General features: G+C 54.5%; 1 protein-coding gene across 1 annotated transcript; it reads right to left on the bottom strand.

Moving 5' to 3' along the window:
- Positions 1-2,256: 2,256 nt before the first annotated feature.
- Positions 2,257-17,557, bottom strand: DLK2 (delta like non-canonical Notch ligand 2). Its single transcript, XM_040430854.1, has 6 exons — positions 17,423-17,557; positions 13,052-13,141; positions 8,940-9,003; positions 7,340-7,470; positions 6,929-7,073; positions 2,257-3,496 (listed from the first exon to the last, which is right to left on the bottom strand). Exons 2-6 carry the CDS (start codon positions 13,122-13,124, stop codon positions 2,797-2,799), a joined length of 1,113 nt encoding a protein of 370 aa, XP_040286788.1. The 5' UTR covers positions 13,125-13,141; positions 17,423-17,557; the 3' UTR covers positions 2,257-2,796.
- Positions 17,558-21,022: the final 3,465 nt, after the last annotated feature.

Raw genomic sequence — 21,022 nt, 5'->3', positions numbered from 1 at the left:
ATATCATCCTCTCTATAGCTTCCGTAGTGCCCCCAGCATCACAGCCTGTAGAGGGCGCCCTACTCCTATATCATCCTCTCTATAGCTTCTGTAGTGCCCCCATCATCACTGCCTGTAGAGGGCGCCCTACTCCTATATCATCCTCTCTATAGCTTCTGTAGTGCCCCCAGCATCACTGCCTGTAGAGGGCGCCCTACTCCTATATCATCCTCTCTATAGCTTCCGTAGTGCCCCCAGCATCACTGCCTGTAGAGGGCGCCCTACTCCTATATCATCCTCTCTATAGCTTCTGTAGTGCCCCCAGCATCACAGCCTGTAGAGGGCGCCCTACTCCTATATCATCCTCTCTATAGCTTCCGTAGTGTCCCCAGCATCACTGCCTGTAGAGGGCGCCCTACTCCTATATCATCCTCTCTATAGCTTCTGTAGTGCCCCCAGCATCACAGCCTGTAGAGGGCGCCCTACTCCTATATCATCCTCTCTATAGCTTCCGTAGTGTCCCCAGCATCACTGCCTGTAGAGGGCGCCCTACTCCTATATCATCCTCTCTATAGCTTCCGTAGTGTCCCCAGCATCACTGCCTGTAGAGGGCGCCCTACTCCTATATCATCCTCTCTATAGCTTCTGTAGTGCCCCCAACATCACAGCCTGTAGAGGGCGCCCTACTCCTATATCATCCTCTCTATAGCTTCCGTAGTGCCCCCAGCTTCACTGCCTGTAGAGGGCGTCCTACTCCTATATCATCCTCTCTATAGCTTCTGTAGTGCCCCCAGCATCACTGCCTGTAGAGGGCGCCCTACTCCTATATCATCCTCTCTATAGCTTCCGTAGTGCCCCCAGCATCACTGCCTGTAGAGGGCGCCCTACTCCTATATCATCCTCTCTATAGCTTCTGTAGTGCCCCCAGCATCACTGCCTGTAGAGGGCGCCCTACTCCTATATCATCCTCTCTATAGCTTCTGTAGTGCCCCCATCATCACAGCCTGTAGAAGGCGCCCTACTCCTATATCATCCTCTCTATAGCTTCTGTAGTGCCCCCAGCATCACTGCCTGTAGAGGGCGCCCTACTCCTATATCATCCTCTCTATAGCTTCTGTAGTGCCCCCAGCATCACAGCCTGTAGAGGGCGCCCTACTCCTATATCATCCTCTCTATAGCTTCTGTAGTGCCCCCATCATCACTGCCTGTAGAGGGCGCCCTACTCCTATATCATCCTCTCTATAGCTTCCGTAGTGCCCCCAGCATCACTGCCTGTAGAGGGCGCCCTACTCCTATATCATCCTCTCTATAGCTTCCGTAGTGCCCCCAGCATCACTGCCTGTAGAGGGCGCCCTACTCCTATATCATCCTCTCTATAGCTTCCGTAGTGCCCCCAGCATCACAGCCTGTAGAGGGCGCCCTACTCATATATCATCCTCTCTATAGCTTCCGTAGTGCCCCCAGCTTCACAGCCTGTAGAGGGCGCCCTACTCCTATATCATCCTCTCTATAGCTTCCGTAGTGCCCCCAGCATCACAGCCTGTAGAGGGCGCCCTACTCCTATATCATCCTCTCTATAGCTTCTGTAGTGCCCCCAGCATCACAGCCTGTAGAGGGCGCCCTACTCCTATATCATCCTCTCTATAGCTTCTGTAGTGCGCCCAGCTTCACAGCCTGTAGAGGGCGCCCTACTCCTATATCATCCTCTCTATAGCTTCCGTAGTGCCCCCAGCTTCACAGCCTGTAGAGGGCGCCCTACTCCTATATCATCCTCTCTATAGCTTCCGTAGTGCCCCCAGCATCACAGCCTGTAGAGGGCGCCCTACTCCTATATCATCCTCTCTATAGCTTCTGTAGTGCGCCCAGCTTCACTGCCTGTAGAGGGCGCCCTACTCCTATATCATCCTCTCTATAGCTTCTGTAGTGCCCCCAGCATCACAGCCTGTAGAGGGCGCCCTACTCCTATATCATCCTCTCTATAGCTTCTGTAGTGCCCCCAGCATCACAGCCTGTAGAGGGCGCCCTACTCCTATATCATCCTCTCTATAGCTTCTGTAGTGCCCCCATCATCACAGCCTGTAGAGGGCGCCCTACTCCTATATCATCCTCTCTATAGCTTCCGTAGTGCCCCCAGCTTCACAGCCTGTAGAGGGCGCCCTACTCCTATATCATCCTCTCTATAGCTTCCGTAGTGCCCCCAGCATCACAGCCTGTAGAGGGCGTCCTACTCCTATATCATCCTCTCTATAGCTTCTGTAGTGCCCCGAGCTTCACAGCCTGTAGAGGGCGCTCTACTCATATGATGTATGTTTTTATTTTCTCCCTTGGGAAAGGCTTTCTGTTCATCCTGAGCCTCCTTGTTCATAACTGTTCAGACTCCTTGGAACGAAGCTTTGGGATAGGTACATCACAGTGCAGATTTGTATATATCGGTGTCACCAGGGTAATGTTGGCCGCTTGGGTTTGTCCTTCAGCTGTGTTATCTGTGTAGGAGAGCGGGGAGTAGGAGGCATCGTACGTGGGGGGCAACGCCGGGCCGCTCTGGTCAGATCAGGATTTATATGATTTCTCCACAAATAGTCCCATGTCTGTTGGAGGGGGTGCCCTGCTTATGTGACCAGGTGGAGGCCGGCACCAGCTAAATATGAAGGTTCTTGGTAGAGCATGAGACTCTTGGTCCTAATGCAGATGACCTTCTCACCACCCCCGTCATCCTGGGGTTATTTTGTGGCCCCTGTAGTCTCCACGCTGGTTCCTAAACAAGTTTATCTAGTGACCACAGGTCCGTCTGAGGCTGCCATTATGTACACTGACTGCTCACAACTCTGTGGTCTTCCCATGCTCCTGCGACATCCCCTGACACTGGTGATAATGGGTCTTGGTTTCTGGTGAGGTCTGATGACACCAGCATGAGGCGCCTCGGCTCCGGTGCCTCATCATAAGCAGCACGGTGAGAATAATCACCACAACCGTTATCACCCCGAGCACAGCGATGGTGATTAGCTGCAGTTCGCTGAGGCCATGCTCCCGCTGAGTCACCACCTCCTTCACCGAGATCTTGAAGTGACCGGGCTTCTCAGTGGATCCCGGACTCCACCGGGTGCTGCTGACCGTCCTCCCTGAAGGTTCCGAGGGTGCCCTGGCTGACGTTCCAGCCTCATATTCCCATGTGGGCCGGGGGACCAGGATCTCACAGGACGTTCCAGTAAATCCAGCAGGACAATAACACTCGTAGTCTCCGACCCGATCGTAGCACCTTCCGCCATTGTGACATGGCCGCCCGGCACAATCGTCAATGTTGACTGTGCAGAAGCGTCCCTGGAAGCCTGGAGGACATTGACATGAGAAGCGGTTGACCCCGTCTACACAGGTGGCTCCATTAGCGCACGGACGCATCAGGCAGTCATCAACATCTGTCTCACACAGTCGACCCACGTAACCAGCCAAACAGCGACACGTGAAGACCTCTGCGTAGCCCCCGTCATCCAGGCACGTCCCACCATTCTGGCATGGTAACCTGTACGAAGAGAGAGAATGATACCACGGGCATACAGGAGAAAAGGGAGGCCACGTCTAAAGGAGCGACCCTGGCACCCGTCTAATGGAGCAACCCCGGCAGCCGTCCAGAGGAGCGACCCTGGCCCCCGTCTAATGGAGCAACCCCGGCAGCCATCTAATGGAGCGACCATGGTAGCCATCTAACAAAGCGACTATGGCAGCCGTCTAACAGAGCGACCATGGTAGCCATCTAATGGAGCAACCCCAGCAGCCGTCTAACAGAGCGACGATGGCAGCCATCTAACAAAGCGACTATGGCAGCCGTCTAACAGAGCGACCCTGGCACCCGTCTAATGGAGCAACCCCAGCAGCCGTCTAACAGAGCGACGATGGCAGCCATCTAACAAAGCGACTATGGCAGCCGTCTAACAGAGCGACCCTGGCACCAGTCTAGAGGAGTGACCCTGGCACCCGTCTAATGGAGCAACCCTGGCAGCTGTCTAACGGAGTGACCCTGGCAGCCATCTAACGGGGTGACCCTGGCAGCCATCTAACAGAGTGACCCTGGCAGCCATCTAACGGAGCGACCCTGGCACCCGTCTAACGGAGCGACCCTGGCAGCCGTCTAATGGAGCGACCCCGGCAGCCGTATAGAGGCGCAATCATGTTACCCATCTAAAGGAGCGACCCTGGCACCAGACTAATGGAGCGACCCCAGCAGCCATCTAATGGAGCGACCATGGTAGCCATCTAACAAAGCGACCCTGGCAGCAGTCTAAAGGAGCGACCCTGGCACCTGTCTAACGGAGTGACCCTGGCACTCGTCTAACGGAGTGACCCTGGCACCCGTCTAACGGAGGGACCCTGGCACCCGTCTAATGGAGCAACCCCGGCAGCAGTCTAGAGGAGAGACCCTGGCAGCCGTCTAATGGAGCAACCCCGGCAGCAGTCTAGATGAGCGACCCTGGCCCCCGTCTAATGGAGCAACCCCGGCAGCCGTCTAGAGGAGCGACCATGGTAGCCATCTAACAAAGCGACTATGGCAGCCGTCTAACAGAGCGACCCTGGCAGCAGTCTAGAGGAGCGACCATGGTACCTGTCTAATGGAGCAACCCTGGCAGCCGTCTAACGGAGTGACCCTGGCAGCCGTCTAACGGAGTGACCCTGGCACCCGTCTAATGGAGCAACCCTGGCAGCTGTCTAACGGAGTGACCCTGGCAGCCATCTAACAGAGTGACCCTGGCCCCCGTCTAATGGAGCAACCCCGGCAGCCGTCTAGAGGAGCGACCCTGGCAGCTGTCTAACGGAGTGACCCTGGCAGTCATCTAACGGAGTGACCCCAGCTGCCTTCTAGAGGAGCGACCCCGGCAGCCGTATAGAGGCGCAATCATGTTACCCATCTAAAGGAGCGACCCTGGTACCAGACTAATGGAGCGACCCCAGCGGCCATCTAATGGAGCGACCATGGTAGCCATCTAACAGAGCGACTATGGCAGCCGTCTAACAGAGCGACCCTGGCACCAGTCTAATGGAGCGACCCTGGTACCAGACTAATGGAGCGACCCCAGCAGCCATCTAATGGAGCGACCATGGTAGCCATCTAACAAAGCGACCCTGGCAGCAGTCTAAAGGAGCGACCCTGGCACCTGTCTAATGGAGCGACCCTGCCAGCTGTCTAACGGAGTGACCCTGGCACCCGTCTAACGGAGTGACCCTGGCACCCGTCTAACGGAGGGACCCTGGCACCCGTCTAACGGAGGGACCCTGGCACCCGTCTAACGGAGGGACCATGGCACCCGTCTAAGGGAGCGACTCTGGCAGCCGTCTAAGGGAGCGACCCTGGCACCCGTCTAAGGGAGCGACCCTGGCAGCCGTCTAAGGGAGCAACCCTGGCACCCGTCTAACAGAGAGACCCTGGCACCCATCTAACGGAGCGACCCTGGCACCCGTCTAACGGAGCGACCCTGGCAGCCATCTTACGGAGCGACTCTGGCACCCGTCTAACAGAGAGACCCTGGCACCCATCTAACGGAGCGACCCTGGCACCCATCTAACGGAGCGACCCTGGCAGCCATCTTACGGAGCGACTCTGGAACCTGTCTAACGGAGCAACCTGGCAGCAGCCTAACAGAGTGACTCTGGCAGCCGTCAAAGGGGGCGACCCTGGCAGCCGTCCTAACGAGGTGACCCGGGCAGCCGTCTAACGAGGTGACCCGGGCAGGCTTCTAACGGGGCGACCCTGGCAGCCGTCTAACAGGGCGACCCTGGCAGCCGTCTAACGAGGTGACCCGGGCAGTCATCTAACGGGGCGACCCGGGCAGGCTTCTAACGAGGCGACCCGGGCAGGCTTCTAACGGGGCGACCCGGGCAGCCGTCTAATGGGGCGACTCTGGCAGCCGTCTAATGAGGTGACCCGGGCAGCCATCTAACAGGGCGACTCTGGCAGCCGTCTAATGAGGTGACCCGGGCAGCCATCTAACAGGGCGACCCTGGCAGCCGTCTAACGAGGTGACCCGGGCAGCCATCTAACGGGGCGACCCTGGCAGCCGTCTAACAGGGCGACCCTGGCAGCCGTCTAACGAGGTGACCCGGGCAGTCATCTAACGGGGCGACCCGGGCAGGCTTCTAACGAGGCGACCCGGGCAGGCTTCTAACGGGGCGACCCGGGCAGCCGTCTAATGGGGCGACTCTGGCAGCCGTCTAATGAGGTGACCCGGGCAGCCATCTAACAGGGCGACTCTGGCAGCCGTCTAATGAGGTGACCCGGGCAGCCATCTAACAGGGCGACCCTGGCAGCCGTCTAACGAGGTGACCCGGGCAGCCATCTAACGGGGCGACCCTGGCAGCCGTCTAACGAGGCGACCCGGGCAGGCTTCTAACGGGGCGACCCGGGCAGCCGTCTAATGGGGCGACTCTGGCAGCCGTCTAATGAGGTGACCCGGGCAGCCATCTAACAGGGCGACCCTGGCAGCCGTCTAACGAGGTGACCCGGGCAGCCGTCTAACGAGGTGACCCGAGCAGCCGTCTAATGAGGTGACCCGGGCAGCCGTCTAATGGGACGACCATGGCAGCCGTCTAATGAGGTGACCCGAGCAGCCGTCTAACGAGGTGACCCGAGCAGCCGTCTAATGAGGTGACCCGGGCAGCCATCTAACAGGGCGACCCTGGCAGCCGTCTAACGAGGTGACCCGGGCAGCCATCTAACGGGGCGACCCTGGCAGCCGTCTAACGAGGTGACCCGGGCAGCCGTCTAAAGGGGCGACAAATTGTATTGCCAGCTACATGCCCACATAGAAACAATACATGATGGTGGAATGAGAAGCTGTTTGTCACAATGTATCCGATAAAGGCAGAAGCACAAACCCTTCTGTCGTGGAGTCGGGAGCCCACAGATGATGCCAGCAGGTGGTATGTATGTGGGGGTGAAGGTTATGCCAGGGGGCGCTCTTACCCTTGTGCCTCGCAGGGCCCTCTCTTGAGTTCACAGTTTTTGCCATGGAAGGATTCTGGGCAGTCGCAGGAATAATCGCCCTCAGGGGTAATGACGCATTCTGCCCCGTTCTGGCAGGGACTGGAGCGCTCGCAGATGTGCAGATCTGTGGAGGGAGATGTACATGAGATTGAGGATGATGGTGGTGATAGTGCTGACAATGATGAGTCCTTAGGGTCGGAGGCTGTGGCCCCAGCAGATATGGGTGCAGACTCCCCAAGTGTCCCTGATGGTCCGCACCTTTACGGCCAGAGGGCCCTTCCCCCACCTGCCCTCATATGCTGCTGGGGGTCTTGAGAACTGATAGCTGACCTCAGGAGAACATGAGGCCGGTCCATTATAACCTGGACATAATAAGGATACGGCGCTCACCCTTGTCACAGAACTTCCCGTCCCAGCCGCTCAGACACATGCACTGCCAGGGCTGGTGGCACACGCCATGGACGCAGCCGGGCATCCTCACACAGTCCTCACAGAATGGACCGTCCCAACCGGGGTCACACCTGCCGAAAAAACAAAGAAACAAGGTCAGAGTCTGGTAATAATCCCCCCGCTGGGGTCAGTGCTGGTAGTAATCTGGTAATCTAGTCCGCACCCCCCATCCCGCGGGGTCCGTGCCGGTAATAATCCACTGATCTGGCCCCAGCCCCCCATCCCGCGGGGTCAGTGTCGGTAATAATCCAGTGATCTGGCCCCAGCCCCCCATCCCGCGGGGTCAGTGTCGGTATTAATCCAGTGATCTGGCCCCAGCCCCCCATCCCGCGGGGTCAGTGTCGGTAATAATCCAGTGATCTGGCCCCAGCCCCCCATCCCGCGGGGTCAGTGCCGGTAATAATCCAGTGATCTGGCCCCAGCCCCCCATCCCGCGGGGTCAGTGTCGGTAATAATCCAGTGATCTGGCCCCAGCCCCCCATCCCGCGGGGTCAGTGTCGGTAATAATCCAGTGATCTGGCCCCAGCCCCCCATCCCGCGGGGTCAGTGTCGGTATTAATCCAGTGATCTGGCCCCAGCCCCCCATCCCGCGGGGTCAGTGCCGGTAATAATCCAGTGATCTGGCCCCAGCCCCCCATCCCGCGGGGTCAGTGCCGGTAATAATCCAGTGATCTGGCCCCAGCCCCCCATCCCGCGGGGTCAGTGTCGGTAATAATCCAGTGATCTGGCCCCAGCCCCCCATCCCGCGGGGTCAGTGTCGGTAATAATCCAGTGATCTGGCCCCAGCCCCCCATCCCGCGGGGTCAGTGCCGGTAATAATCCAGTGATCTGGCCCCAGCCCCCCATCCCGCGGGGTCAGTGCCGGTAATAATCCAGTGATCTGGCCCCAGCCCCCCATCCCGCGGGGTCAGTGTCGGTAATAATCCAGTGATCTGGCCCCAGCCCCCCATCCCGCGGGGTCAGTGCCGGTATTAATCCAGTGATCTGGCCCCAGCCCCCCATCCCGCGGGGTCAGTGTCGGTAATAATCCAGTGATCTGGCCCCAGCCCCCCATCCCGCGGGGTCAGTGTCGGTATTAATCCAGTGATCTGGCCCCAGCCCCCCATCCCGCGGGGTCAGTGTCGGTAATAATCCAGTGATCTGGCCCCAGCCCCCCATCCCGCGGGGTCAGTGTCGGTATTAATCCAGTGATCTGGCCCCAGCCCCCCATCCCGCGGGGTCAGTGTCGGTATTAATCCAGTGATCTGGCCCCAGCCCCCCATCCCGCCCCAGGTGGAGAGACTTCAGGCACTATACGCACTGTATGAAGATGATCAAGATAAACGATTTCAACCCAAACTATCCAATCATTTTATCCAACCGATGACATCATCACTGGGCAAGTTGTCAACCATTAGTTACAGCGGCGTCAGCGCTTGGCCCCACACCTCCTCGTAGTGTGCACGGCCATGGTTTTTATGGGGTGTCCACCACATAAGACGACCCCAGTATTTTAACTGTTGGGGGGGGGCAGTTTTTTCTTCTCCTGCCCCACACTCACCTGCACACAGCGTCCTCGTCGCAGTGTCCGTGGTACAGGTCGCAGCGCTCCGTGCACTCGTCAGCTGCAGGGAAGAAATGCCACATGTGACCTCACACAGCACAATGGGGCTTCTGAGGATGGGGACACAGCAGAAGATTATACAGAGCGATGAGGTGCACTACCCTGTGTGGCCTGCAGGTGTCACTGACTGAGCACGTTACACATGGGACGGTGTCATGTCACCCAAAATCAGCCTAAGGGCTCATGCACACGACCGTACGCCCTGCGAGACATACAGTCCATGAGCGGGCCATACATCATAGGTTACATATGATCATATGAGAGCAGGACAGTAGACCCGCAGGCGGCCCGATGCGCACTCTTCTACACATTTTAGCAGCAGCGAGAAGTGACCTCTTAGGGGCGAGTAGTGACCTCTGAGGGGCGAGTAGTGACCTCTGAGGGGCGAGTAGTGACCTCTTAGGGGCGAGTAGTGACCTCTGAGGGGCGAGTAGTGACCTCTGAGGGGCGAGTAGTGACCTCTTAGGGGGCGAGTAGTGACCTCTGAGGGGCGAGTAGTAACCTCTGAGGGGCGAGTAGTGACCTCTGAGGGGCGAGTAGTGACCTCTGAGGGGCGAGTAGTGACCTCTGAGGGGCGAGTAGTGACCTCTGAGGGGCGAGTAGTGACCTCTTAGGGGCGAGTAGTGACCTCTGAGGGGCGAGTAGTGACCTCTGAGGGGCGAGTAGTGACCTCTTAGGGGGCGAGTAGTGACCTCTGAGGGGCGAGTAGTAACCTCTGAGGGGCGAGTAGTGACCTCTGAGGGGTGAGTAGTGACCTCTGAGGGGCGAGTAGTGACCTCTGAGGGGCGAGTAGTGACCTCTGAGGGGCGAGTAGTGACCTCTGAGGGGCGAGTAGTGACCTCTGAGGGGCGAGTAGTGACCTCTTAGGGGCGAGTAGTGACCTCTGAGGGGCGAGTAGTGACCTCTTAGGGGGCGAGTAGTGACCTCTTAGGGGGCGAGTAGTGACCTCTTAGGGGGCGAGTAGTGACCTCTGAGGAGCGAGTAGTGACCTCTGAGGGGCGAGTAGTGACCTCTGAGGGGCGAGTAGTAACCTCTGAGGGGCGAGTAGTGACCTCTAAAAGGCGAGTAGTGACCTCTGAGGGGCGAGTAGTGACCTCTGAGGGGTGAGTAGTGACCTCTGAGGGGCGAGTAGTGACCTCTGAGGGGCGAGTAGTGACCTCTGAGGGGAGAGTAGTGACCTCTGAGGGGTGAGTAGTGACCTCTGAGAGGCGAGTAGTGACCTCTGAGGGGCGAGTAGTGACCTCTTAGGGGGCGAGTAGTGACCTCTTAGGGGGCGAGTAGTGACCTCTTAGGGGGCGAGTAGTGACCTCTGAGGAGCGAGTAGTGACCTCTGAGGGGCGAGAAGTGACCTCTGAGGGGCGAGTAGTGACCTCTTAGGGGGCGAGTAGTGACCTCTGAGGAGCGAGTAGTGACCTCTGAGGGGCGAGTAGTGACCTCTGAGAGGCGAGTAGTGACCTCTGAGGGGCGAGTAGTGACCTCTGAGTGGTGAGCAGTGACCTCTTAGGGGCGAGCAGTGACCTCTTAGGGGCGAGTAGTGACCTCTGAGGGGCGAGTAGTGACCTCTGAGGGGCGAGTAGTGACCTCTGAGGGGTGAGTAGTGACCTCTGAGAGGCGAGTAGTGACCTCTGAGGGGCGAGTAGTGACCTCTTAGGGGCGAGTAGTGACCTCTGAGGGGCGAGTAGTGACCTCTGAGGGGCGAGTAGTGACCTCTGAGGGGCGAGTAGTGACCTCTGAGGGGCGAGTAGTGACCTCTGAGGGGCGAGTAGTGACCTCTTAGGGGCGAGTAGTGACCTCTGAGGGGCGAGTAGTGACCTCTTAGGGGGCGAGTAGTGACCTCTTAGGGGGCGAGTAGTGACCTCTTAGGGGGCGAGTAGTGACCTCTGAGGAGCGAGTAGTGACCTCTGAGGGGCGAGAAGTGACCTCTGAGGGGCGAGTAGTGACCTCTGAGGGGCGAGTAGTGACCTCTGAGAGGCGAGTAGTGACCTCTGAGTGGCGAGTAGTGACCTCTGAGGGGCGAGTAGTGACCTCTGAGGGGCGAGTAGTGACCTCTGAGGGGCGAGTAGTAACCTCTGAGGGGCGAGTAGTGACCTCTAAAAGGCGAGTAGTGACCTCTGAGGGGCAAGTAGTGACCTCTGAGGGGTGAGTAGTAACCTCTGAGGGGCGAGTAGTAACCTCTGAGGGGCGAGTAGTGACCTCTAAAAGGCGAGTAGTGACCTCTGAGGGGCGAGTAGTGACCTCTGAGGGGAGAGTAATGACCTCTGAGTGGCGAGTAGTAACCTCTTAGGGGCGAGTAGTGACCTCTGAGGGGCGAGTAGTGACCTCTTAGGGGGCGAGTAGTGACCTCTTAGGGGCGAGTAGTGACCTCTGAGGGGCGAGTAGTGACCTCTGAGGGGCGAGTAGTGACCTCTGAGGGGCGAGTAGTGACCTCTGAGAGGCGAGTAGTGACCTCTGAGGGGCGAGTAGTGACCTCTGAGGGGCGAGTAGTGACCTCTGAGGGGCGAGTAGTGACCTCTGAGGGGCGAGTAGTGACCTCTGAGGGGCGAGTAGTGACCTCTGAGGGGCGAGTAGTGACCTCTGAGGGGCGAGTAGTGACCTCTTAGGGGCGAGTAGTGACCTCTGAGGGGCGAGTAGTGACCTCTTAGGGGGCGAGTAGTGACCTCTTAGGGGGCGAGTAGTGACCTCTTAGGGGGCGAGTAGTGACCTCTGAGGAGCGAGTAGTGACCTCTGAGGGGCGAGAAGTGACCTCTGAGGGGCGAGTAGTGACCTCTGAGGGGCGAGTAGTGACCTCTGAGAGGCGAGTAGTGACCTCTGAGTGGCGAGTAGTGACCTCTGAGGGGCGAGTAGTGACCTCTAAAAGGCGAGTAGTGACCTCTGAGGGGCGAGTAGTGACCTCTGAGGGGCGAGTAGTAACCTCTGAGGGGCGAGTAGTGACCTCTAAAAGGCGAGTAGTGACCTCTGAGGGGCGAGTAGTGACCTCTGAGGGGTGAGTAGTAACCTCTGAGGGGCGAGTAGTAACCTCTGAGGGGCGAGTAGTGACCTCTAAAAGGCGAGTAGTGACCTCTGAGGGGCGAGTAGTGACCTCTGAGGGGCGAGTAGTGACCTCTGAGGGGAGAGTAATGACCTCTGAGTGGCGAGTAGTAACCTCTTAGGGGCGAGTAGTGACCTCTGAGGGGCGAGTAGTGACCTCTTAGGGGGCGAGTAGTGACCTCTTAGGGGGCAAGTAGTGACCTCTTAGGGGGCGAGTAGTGACCTCTAAGGAGCGAGAAGTGACCTCTGAGGGGCGAGAAGTGACCTCTGAGGGGCGAGTAGTGACCTCTTAGGGGGCGAGTAGTGACCTCTTAGGGGGCGAGTAGTGACCTCTGAGGAGCGAGTAGTGACCTCTGAGAGGCGAGTAGTGACCTCTGAGGGGCGAGTAGTGACCTCTGAGTGGTGAGCAGTGACCTCTTAGGGGCGAGTAGTGACCTCTGAGGGGCGAGTAGTGACCTCTGAGGGGCGAGTAGTGACCTCTTAAGGGGTGAGTAGTGACCTCTGAGAGGCGAGTAGTGACCTCTGAGGGGCGAGTAGTGACCTCTGAGAGGCGAGTAGTGACCTCTGAGGGGCGAGTAGTGACCTCTGAGGGGCGAGTAGTAACCTCTGAGGGGCGAGTAGTGACCTCTAAAAGGCGAGTAGTGACCTCTGAGGGGCGAGTAGTGACCTCTGAGGGGTGAGTAGTAACCTCTGAGGGGCGAGTAGTAACCTCTGAGGGGCGAGTAGTGACCTCTAAAAGGCGAGTAGTGACCTCTGAGGGGCGAGTAGTGACCTCTGAGGGGCGAGTAGTGACCTCTGAGGGGAGAGTAATGACCACTGAGAGGCGAGTAGTGACCTCTGAGGGGCGAGTAGTGACCTCTGAGTGGCGAGTAGTGACCTCTGAGGGGCGAGTAGTGACCTCTGAGGGGTGAGTAGTGACCTCTGAGGGGCGAGTAGTGACCTCTGAGGGGCGAGTAGTGACCTCTTAGGGGGCGAGTAGTGACCTCTTAGGGGGCGAGTAGTGACCTCTGAGGGCCAGTCACCTGTTACTGAAGTCTGCAACATGAACAGGACCCAATACAAGGCGGAGAGCAGGAGCGGAGGGCGCCAGAGCATGGTCAGCACTGCAGGGTCTGCAGGGAAAGAGAAAACATCTGTCAGCACCATAATCACTGCACCCTGACATCAATAGCTGCACCCAGAACACTGCACGCCTATCACTGCACTCCATTACTGCACACCTATCACTACACTCCATTACTGCACACCTATCACTGCACTCCATTACTGCACACCTATCACTGCACTCCATTACTGCACGCCTATCACTGCACTCCATTACTGCACGCCTATCACTGCACTCCATTACTGCACACCTATCACTGCACTCCATTACTGCACACCTATCACTGCACACCTATCACTGCACTCCATTACTGCACACCTATCACTGCACCCCATTACTGCACTCCATTACTGCACACCTATCACTGCACTCCATTACTGCACACCTATCACTGCACTCCATTACTGCACACCTATCACTGCACACCTATCACTGCACCCCATTACTGCACACCTATCACTATACCTCATTACTGCACACATATCACAGCACTCCATTACTGCACACCTATCACTGCACTCCGCTACTGCACACCTATCACTGCACTCCATTACTGCACACCTATCACTGCACTCCATTACTGCACACCTATCACTGCATTCCATTATTGCACACCTATCACTGCACTCCATTACTGCACACCTATCACTACATCCCATTACTGCACACCTATCACTGCACTCCATTACTGCACACCTATCACTGCACTCCATTACTGCACACCTATCACTGCACTCCATTACTGCACACCTATCACTGCACTCCATTATTGCACACCTATCACTGCACTCCATTATTGCACACCTATCACTGCACTCCATTACTGCACACCTATCACTACATCCCATTACTGCACACCTATCACTGCACTCCATTACTGCACACCTATCACTGCACTCCATTACTGCACACCTATCACTGCACTCCGTTATTGCACACCTATCACTGCACCCCATTATTGCACACCTATCACTGCACTCCATTACTGCACACCTATCACTACATCCCATTACTGCACACCTATCACTGCACTCCATTACTGCACACCTATAACTACATCCCATTACTGCACACCTATCACTGCACTCCATTACTGCACACCTATCACTGCACTCCATTACTTCACACCTATCACTGCACTCCATTACTGCACACCTATCACTGCACTCCGTTACTGCACACCTATCACTGCACTCCATTACTGCACACCTATCACTGCACTCTATGACTGCACACCTATCACTGCACTCTATTACTGCACACCTATCACTGCACTCCATTACTGCACACCTATCACTGCACCCCATTACTGCACACCTATCATTGCACTCCATTACTGCACACCTATCACTGCACTCCATTACTGCACTCCTATCACTGCACTCCATTACTGCACACCTATCACTGCACTCCATTACTGCACACCTATCACTGCACACCTATCACTGCACACCTATCACTGCGCTCCATTACTGCACACCTATCACTGCACCCCATTACTGCACACCTATCACTATACCTCATTACTGCACACCTATCACTGCACTCTATTACTGCACACCTATCACTGCACTCCATTATTGCACACCTATCACTGCACTCCATTATTGCACACCTATCACTGCACTCCATTATTGCACACCTATCACTGCACTCCATTACTGCACACCTATCACTACATCCCATTACTGCACACCTATCACTGCACTCCATTACTGCACCCCATTACGGCACACCTATCACTGCACTCCATTATTGCACACCTATCACTGCACTCCATTACTGCACACCTATCACTACATCCCATTACTGCACACCTATCACTGCACTCCATTACTGCACCCCTATCACTGCACTCCATTACTGCACACCTATCACTGCACTCCATTACTGCACACCTATCACTGCACTCCATTACTGCACACCTATCACTGCACTCCATTATTGCACACCTATCACTGCACTCCATTACTGCACACCTATCACTACATCCCATTACTGCACACCTATCACTGCACTCCATTACTGCACACCTATAACTACATCCCATTACTGCACACCTATCACTGCACTCCATTACTGCACACCTATCACTGCACTCCATTACTGCACACCTATCACTGCACTCCATTACTGCACACCTATCACTACACTCCATTACTGCACACCTATCACTGCACTCCATTACTGCACACCTATCACTGCACTCCATTACTGCACACCTATCACTGCACTCCATTACTGCTTACGCTTACCTATCACTGCACCCCAATACTGCACACCTATCACTGCACCCCATTACGGCACACCTATCACTGCACTCCATTACTGCACACCTATCACTGCACTCCATTACTGCACACCTATCACTGCACTCCATTATTGCACACCTATCACTGCACCTCATTACTGCACACCTATCACTGCACTCCATTACTGCACACCTATCACTGCACTCCATTACTGCACACCTATCACTGCACTCCATTACTGCACACCTATCACTGCACTCTATTACTGCACACCTATCTCTGCACTCTATAACTGCACACCTATCACTGCACCCCATTATTGCACACCTATGACTGCACCCCATTACTGCACACCTATCACTTCACCCTATTACTGCACACCTATCACTGCACTCCATTACTGCACACCTATCACTGCACTCCATTACTGCACACCTATCACTGCACTCTATTACTGCACACCTATCTCTGCACTCTATAACTGCACACCTATCACTGCACCCCATTATTGCACACCTATGACTGCACCCCATTACTGCACACCTATCACTTCACCCTATTACTGCACACCTATCACTGCACTCCATTACTGCACACCTATCACTGCACTCCATTACTGCACACCTATCACTGCACCCCATTACTGCACACCTATCACTGCACCCCATTACTGCACACCTATCACTGCACTCCATTACTGCACACCTATCACTGCACTCTATTACTGCACGCCTATCACTGCACTCCATTACTGCACACCTATCACTGCACTCCATTACTGCACACCTATCACTGCACTCTATAACTGCACACCTATGACTGCACCCCATTATTGCACACCTATGACTTCACCCTATCACTGCACCCCATTACTGCACACCTATCACTGCACCCCATTACGGCACACCTATCACTGCACTCCATTACTGCACACCTATCACTACACCCCATTACTGCACACCTATCACTGCACTCCATTACTGCACACCTATCACTGCACTCTATTACTGCACACCTATCACTGCACTCTATGACTGCACCTTATTACTGCACACCTATGACTGCACTCCATTATTACACACCTATCACTGCACACCTATCACTGCACCCCATTACTGCACACCTATCACTGCACTCCATTACTGCACACCTATCACTACACCCCATTACTGCACACCTATCACTGCACCCCTATCACTGCACCCCATTACTGCACACCTATCACTGCACCCCATTACTGCACACCTATCACTGCACCCCCTATTACTGCACACCTATCACTGCACCCCATTACTGCACACCTATCACTACACCCCATTACTGCACACCTATCACTACACCCCATTACTGCACACCTATCACTGCACTCCATTACTGCACACCTATCACTGCACTCTATAACTGCACACCTATGACTGCACCCCATTATTGCACACCTATGACTGCACTCCATTATTACACACCTATCACTGCACACCTATCACTGCACCCCATTACTGCACACCTATCACTGCACTCCATTACTGCACACCTATCACTACACCCCATTACTGCACACCTATCACTGCACCCCATTACTGCACACCTATCACTGCACTACATTACTGCACACCTATCACTGCACCCCCTATTACTGCACACCTATCACTGCACCCCATTACTGCACACCTATCACTACACCCCATTACTGCACACCTATCACTACACCCCATTACTGCACACCTATCACTGCACTCCATTACTGCACACCTATTACTGCACACCTATCACTGCACACCTATCACTGCACTCCATTACTGCACACCTATCACTGCACTCCATTACTGCACACCTATCACTGCACTCCATTACTGCACACCTATCACTGCACTCTATTACTGCACACCTATCACTGCACTCCATTACTGCACACCTATCACTGCACTCTATTACTGCACACCTATCACTACACCCCATTACTGCACACCTATCACTGCACTCCATTACTGCACCCCAGTGTGTTCAGAACATTCCCTACCAACACCAAGGGACCGTACCTTCAGTGGAAGGGCGCAGCGTGACTATCCTGCAGATTAGGGCGAGACATGCAGGGAAGGCCCCATCCTGAGGCGCGGAGATGATGGCGAGGTCTGAGGTTTATGACTCTTGAGACTCGGACATCCCAAGGCTTCCTAGGAAATGGAGAGATGGACACAGACATGAGAATCAGTGGTCTATTCATAGAGATCTGCATGAGATGTCATCCACAGTTAAGAGTCCCCTGTGGTCTGTGTACATCATTGACTGGAGAGATCACTGAAATCGGTCACACCTGCAAGGCAGCAGCGGGGAACCTACTGACCCTCATGAGGTGTCTCCATAATTAACAGCAGGGTTCTGACGATGGTGCCATTGATCTGGGCACCCTGGTGGTACGGCGCCAGTTAGAAGGACAAGCTGTTAGGTTATGCAAATCGAGGAAGTTGCTTTAAGGACCACATTATTTCAGGCCAATTCAGATGTCACAGTCCCAAATGTGTATAAAACACCCCATAACTGGCCACAAACTCTGAGGTCATACGCTCCTCTGAAAGTCCAGCATCAAGAAACCATAAGATTAAGCAAATTGAGGAAGTAGCAGCTATCACTAAGATCTGCAGATGATGACATTTCCAGCACCTAGCTCCAATCTGTGGATTGAAACCTCAGAAATCGGATGAAGCCGTGTGGAATGATTGTATGATGCCTCCTGTTCATCCACGTCCCAGTTACCACCACTTGTCAGACACTGAGAGGACAGAATCCTGAGCTGAGAGGCCTTGGTCTATCCCTCCAGCAGATGGCTGATATGTCAGCGCTGGTCAACGCTGTGTGTCCTGGTGGTTGGGAGAAGACGATGAGAATGACAGGAAGAGGAGCAGAGAGGAGAACCTCTGCCCGGACGGGTCCTCTGATTAGAAGAATGGCGCTGAGTGATCTATTACTGCAAGTGAAATGTCACATCCCAAGCCTAGGGCGGCAAACAGCGTCCACACAACCATCAGAAGAAGTCTGCACGACACTGGGCTACGAGCCGGACATCCAGCTACAGGTGTCCACTGACCTCCGCTCACCGCTCTCAAAGGCTATCCTGGTGCACAGCAAGACGGCAATGGAGGCTGGAGATGTGTCCTCTTCAGTGATCAGTCCTGCTTTGGTCTCAGATGCAATGATAGCCAGATATCAGGCTGGAGATCATGTGGACAACACCATGCAGAGGCCTTTATAAGGGAACATCCCACCAGTCCTACTCCCGGGATTATGGGGTGGGGTGGTATAATATACAGTGGATTTGGTCATGGAACCAGTGTTCCCGCCATTTCTCCAAAGTGTCCAAGGAGCCGCTTTTCAACAGGACACCCCCAGGCCACATATTGCTCGTTCTACGTATTACCATGGACTGTAGCGTCTCCGGACTTGTCTCCTATCCAGCACATCTGGGACGTCCTTAGTCGGAGCTGCCAGCAGCGGATCTTGATGATTTGTGTGCCCAGGTGCATTCAGTTTGGCAGAACATTCCTCAGACAACCATTAATAACCTCACTGATATCTGGGAAGTGAGTGCGAGTACATGTGCGAGTGGAGTTCATACTCCATACTGATTGCATCAAGAGGTTTTGAATAAATTGTTTCCATCTTTTCATAATTTGCATATCATTAACATGTCTACCGATCCTGGGATTTCCAGAATTCCGTGACCTTTCCTTCCTGGTGTTGAGTGTATCTGCACCCGCCTACTGTATAATGTATATCCAGACACATGAACGTATGGAGGTGCCATTGCGCTGACGTCGAGGGGGTGTGGCCTGGGAGGAGCAAAATAATGAGAAACATGATGTCTGCATCCTTCAGTCACACTTTATTTCTGAGCCTCTGCTTTCTGTCAGTGAATAGAAGCATTCATTGTTAAGCCAGGATGCAGGTGCATGTAACCGCGGTTGCACGCTCGGTATTCTGAACCTCTGTCAGCTCGTTTCGTGGTTGGAAGGTTTTCATTGTGATCTGTCAGCAGGTGGTTTCTATGTCTCTGGGACACATACCTGAACATCATAATGGCAGATAATCCGGGTCCCCAGGGAGGGCCCGACTGCCAGTGATACCAAGACTGCTGACAGCAGAGAGGTGATTATATGATGACACGACGTCAGTGAGAGCAGCAATAATGTCCTTGTGTAAGGAGAACCGGCTGTAGTGTGAACGACCCCCACAACAACCCTGAGAGAGTACACCCGACTGTACAGAATACTACACCAGACAGTACACCCGACTGTACAGAATACTACACCAGACAGTACACCCGACTGTACAGAATACTACACTGCACAACACACCTGACTGTACAGAATACTACACCGCACAGTACACCCGACTGTACAGAATACTACACCGCACAACACACCCGACTGTACAAAATACTACACCAGACAGTAGTATTCTGTACAGTCAGGTGTACTGTGCGGTGGAGTATTCTGTACAGTCAGGTGTACAGTGTAGTATTCTGTACAGTCGGGTGTACTGTGCGGTGTAGTATTCTGTACAGTCAGGTGTGTTGTGCAGTGTAGTATTCTGTACAGTCAGGTGTACTGTGCGGTGTAGTATTCTGTACAGTCGGGTGTATTGTGCGCTGTAGTATTCTGTACAGTCAGGTGTACTGTGCAGTGTAGTATTCTGTACAGTCGGGTGTACTGTGCGGTGTAGTATTCTGTACAGTCGGGTGTACTGTGCGGTGTAGTATTCTGTACAGTCGGGTGTACTGTGTGGTGTAGTATTCTGTACAGTCGGGTGTACTGTCTGGTGTAGTATTCTGTACACACCTGACTGTACACACCTGACTGTACAGAATACTACACTGCACAACACACCTGACTGTACAGAATACTCCACCGCACAGTACACCTGACTGTACAGAATACTACACCGCACAGTACACCCGACTGTACAGAATACTACACTGCACAACACACCTGACTGTACAGAATACTACACTGCACAACACACCTGACTGTACAGAATACTACACTGCACAACACACCTGACTGTACAGAATACTACACCGCACAGTACACCCGACTGTACAGAATACTACACTGCACAACACACCTGACTGTACAGAATACTACACTGCACAACACACCTGACTGTACAGAATACTACACTGCACAACACACCTGACTGTACAGAATACTACACCACACAGTACACCCGACTGTACAGAATACTACACCGCACAACACACCCGACTGTACAAAATACTACACCAGACAGTACACCCAACTGTACAGAATACTACACCGCACAGTACACCCGACTGTACAGAATACTACACTGCACAACACACCTGACTGTACAGAATACTACACCACACAGTACACCCGACTGTACAGAATACTACACAGCACAACACACCCGACTGTACAAAATACTACACCAGACAGTACACCCAACTGTACAGAATACTACACCGCACAGTACACCCGACTGTACAGAATACTATACCACACAGTACACCCGACTGTACAGAATACTACACCGCACAACACACCTGACTGTACAAAATACTACACAGCACAACACACCTGACTGTACAAAACACTACACCAGACAGTACACCCGACTGT

The sequence above is a fragment of the Bufo bufo genome, chromosome 4 (genome assembly GCF_905171765.1).
Source record: "Bufo bufo chromosome 4, aBufBuf1.1, whole genome shotgun sequence".
Taxonomy (NCBI): domain Eukaryota; kingdom Metazoa; phylum Chordata; class Amphibia; order Anura; family Bufonidae; genus Bufo; species Bufo bufo.
This window is presented reverse-complemented; position numbering and strand designations above follow the sequence as displayed.

Bases quoted from the DNA above. Each gene is read 5' to 3' on its own strand.
- DLK2 (XM_040430854.1), bottom strand. From the start codon at position 13,124: ATGCTCTGGCGCCCTCCGCTCCTGCTCTCCGCCTTGTATTGGGTCCTG. The intron at 9,004-13,051 runs GTGACTGGCCCT...TCTTCCCTGCAG, and splicing joins GTTGCAGACTTCAGTAACAG to CTGACGAGTGCACGGAGCGC. The intron at 3,497-6,928 runs GTAAGAGCGCCC...CTCTTCGTACAG, and splicing joins GGGCCCTGCGAGGCACAAGG to GTTACCATGCCAGAATGGTG.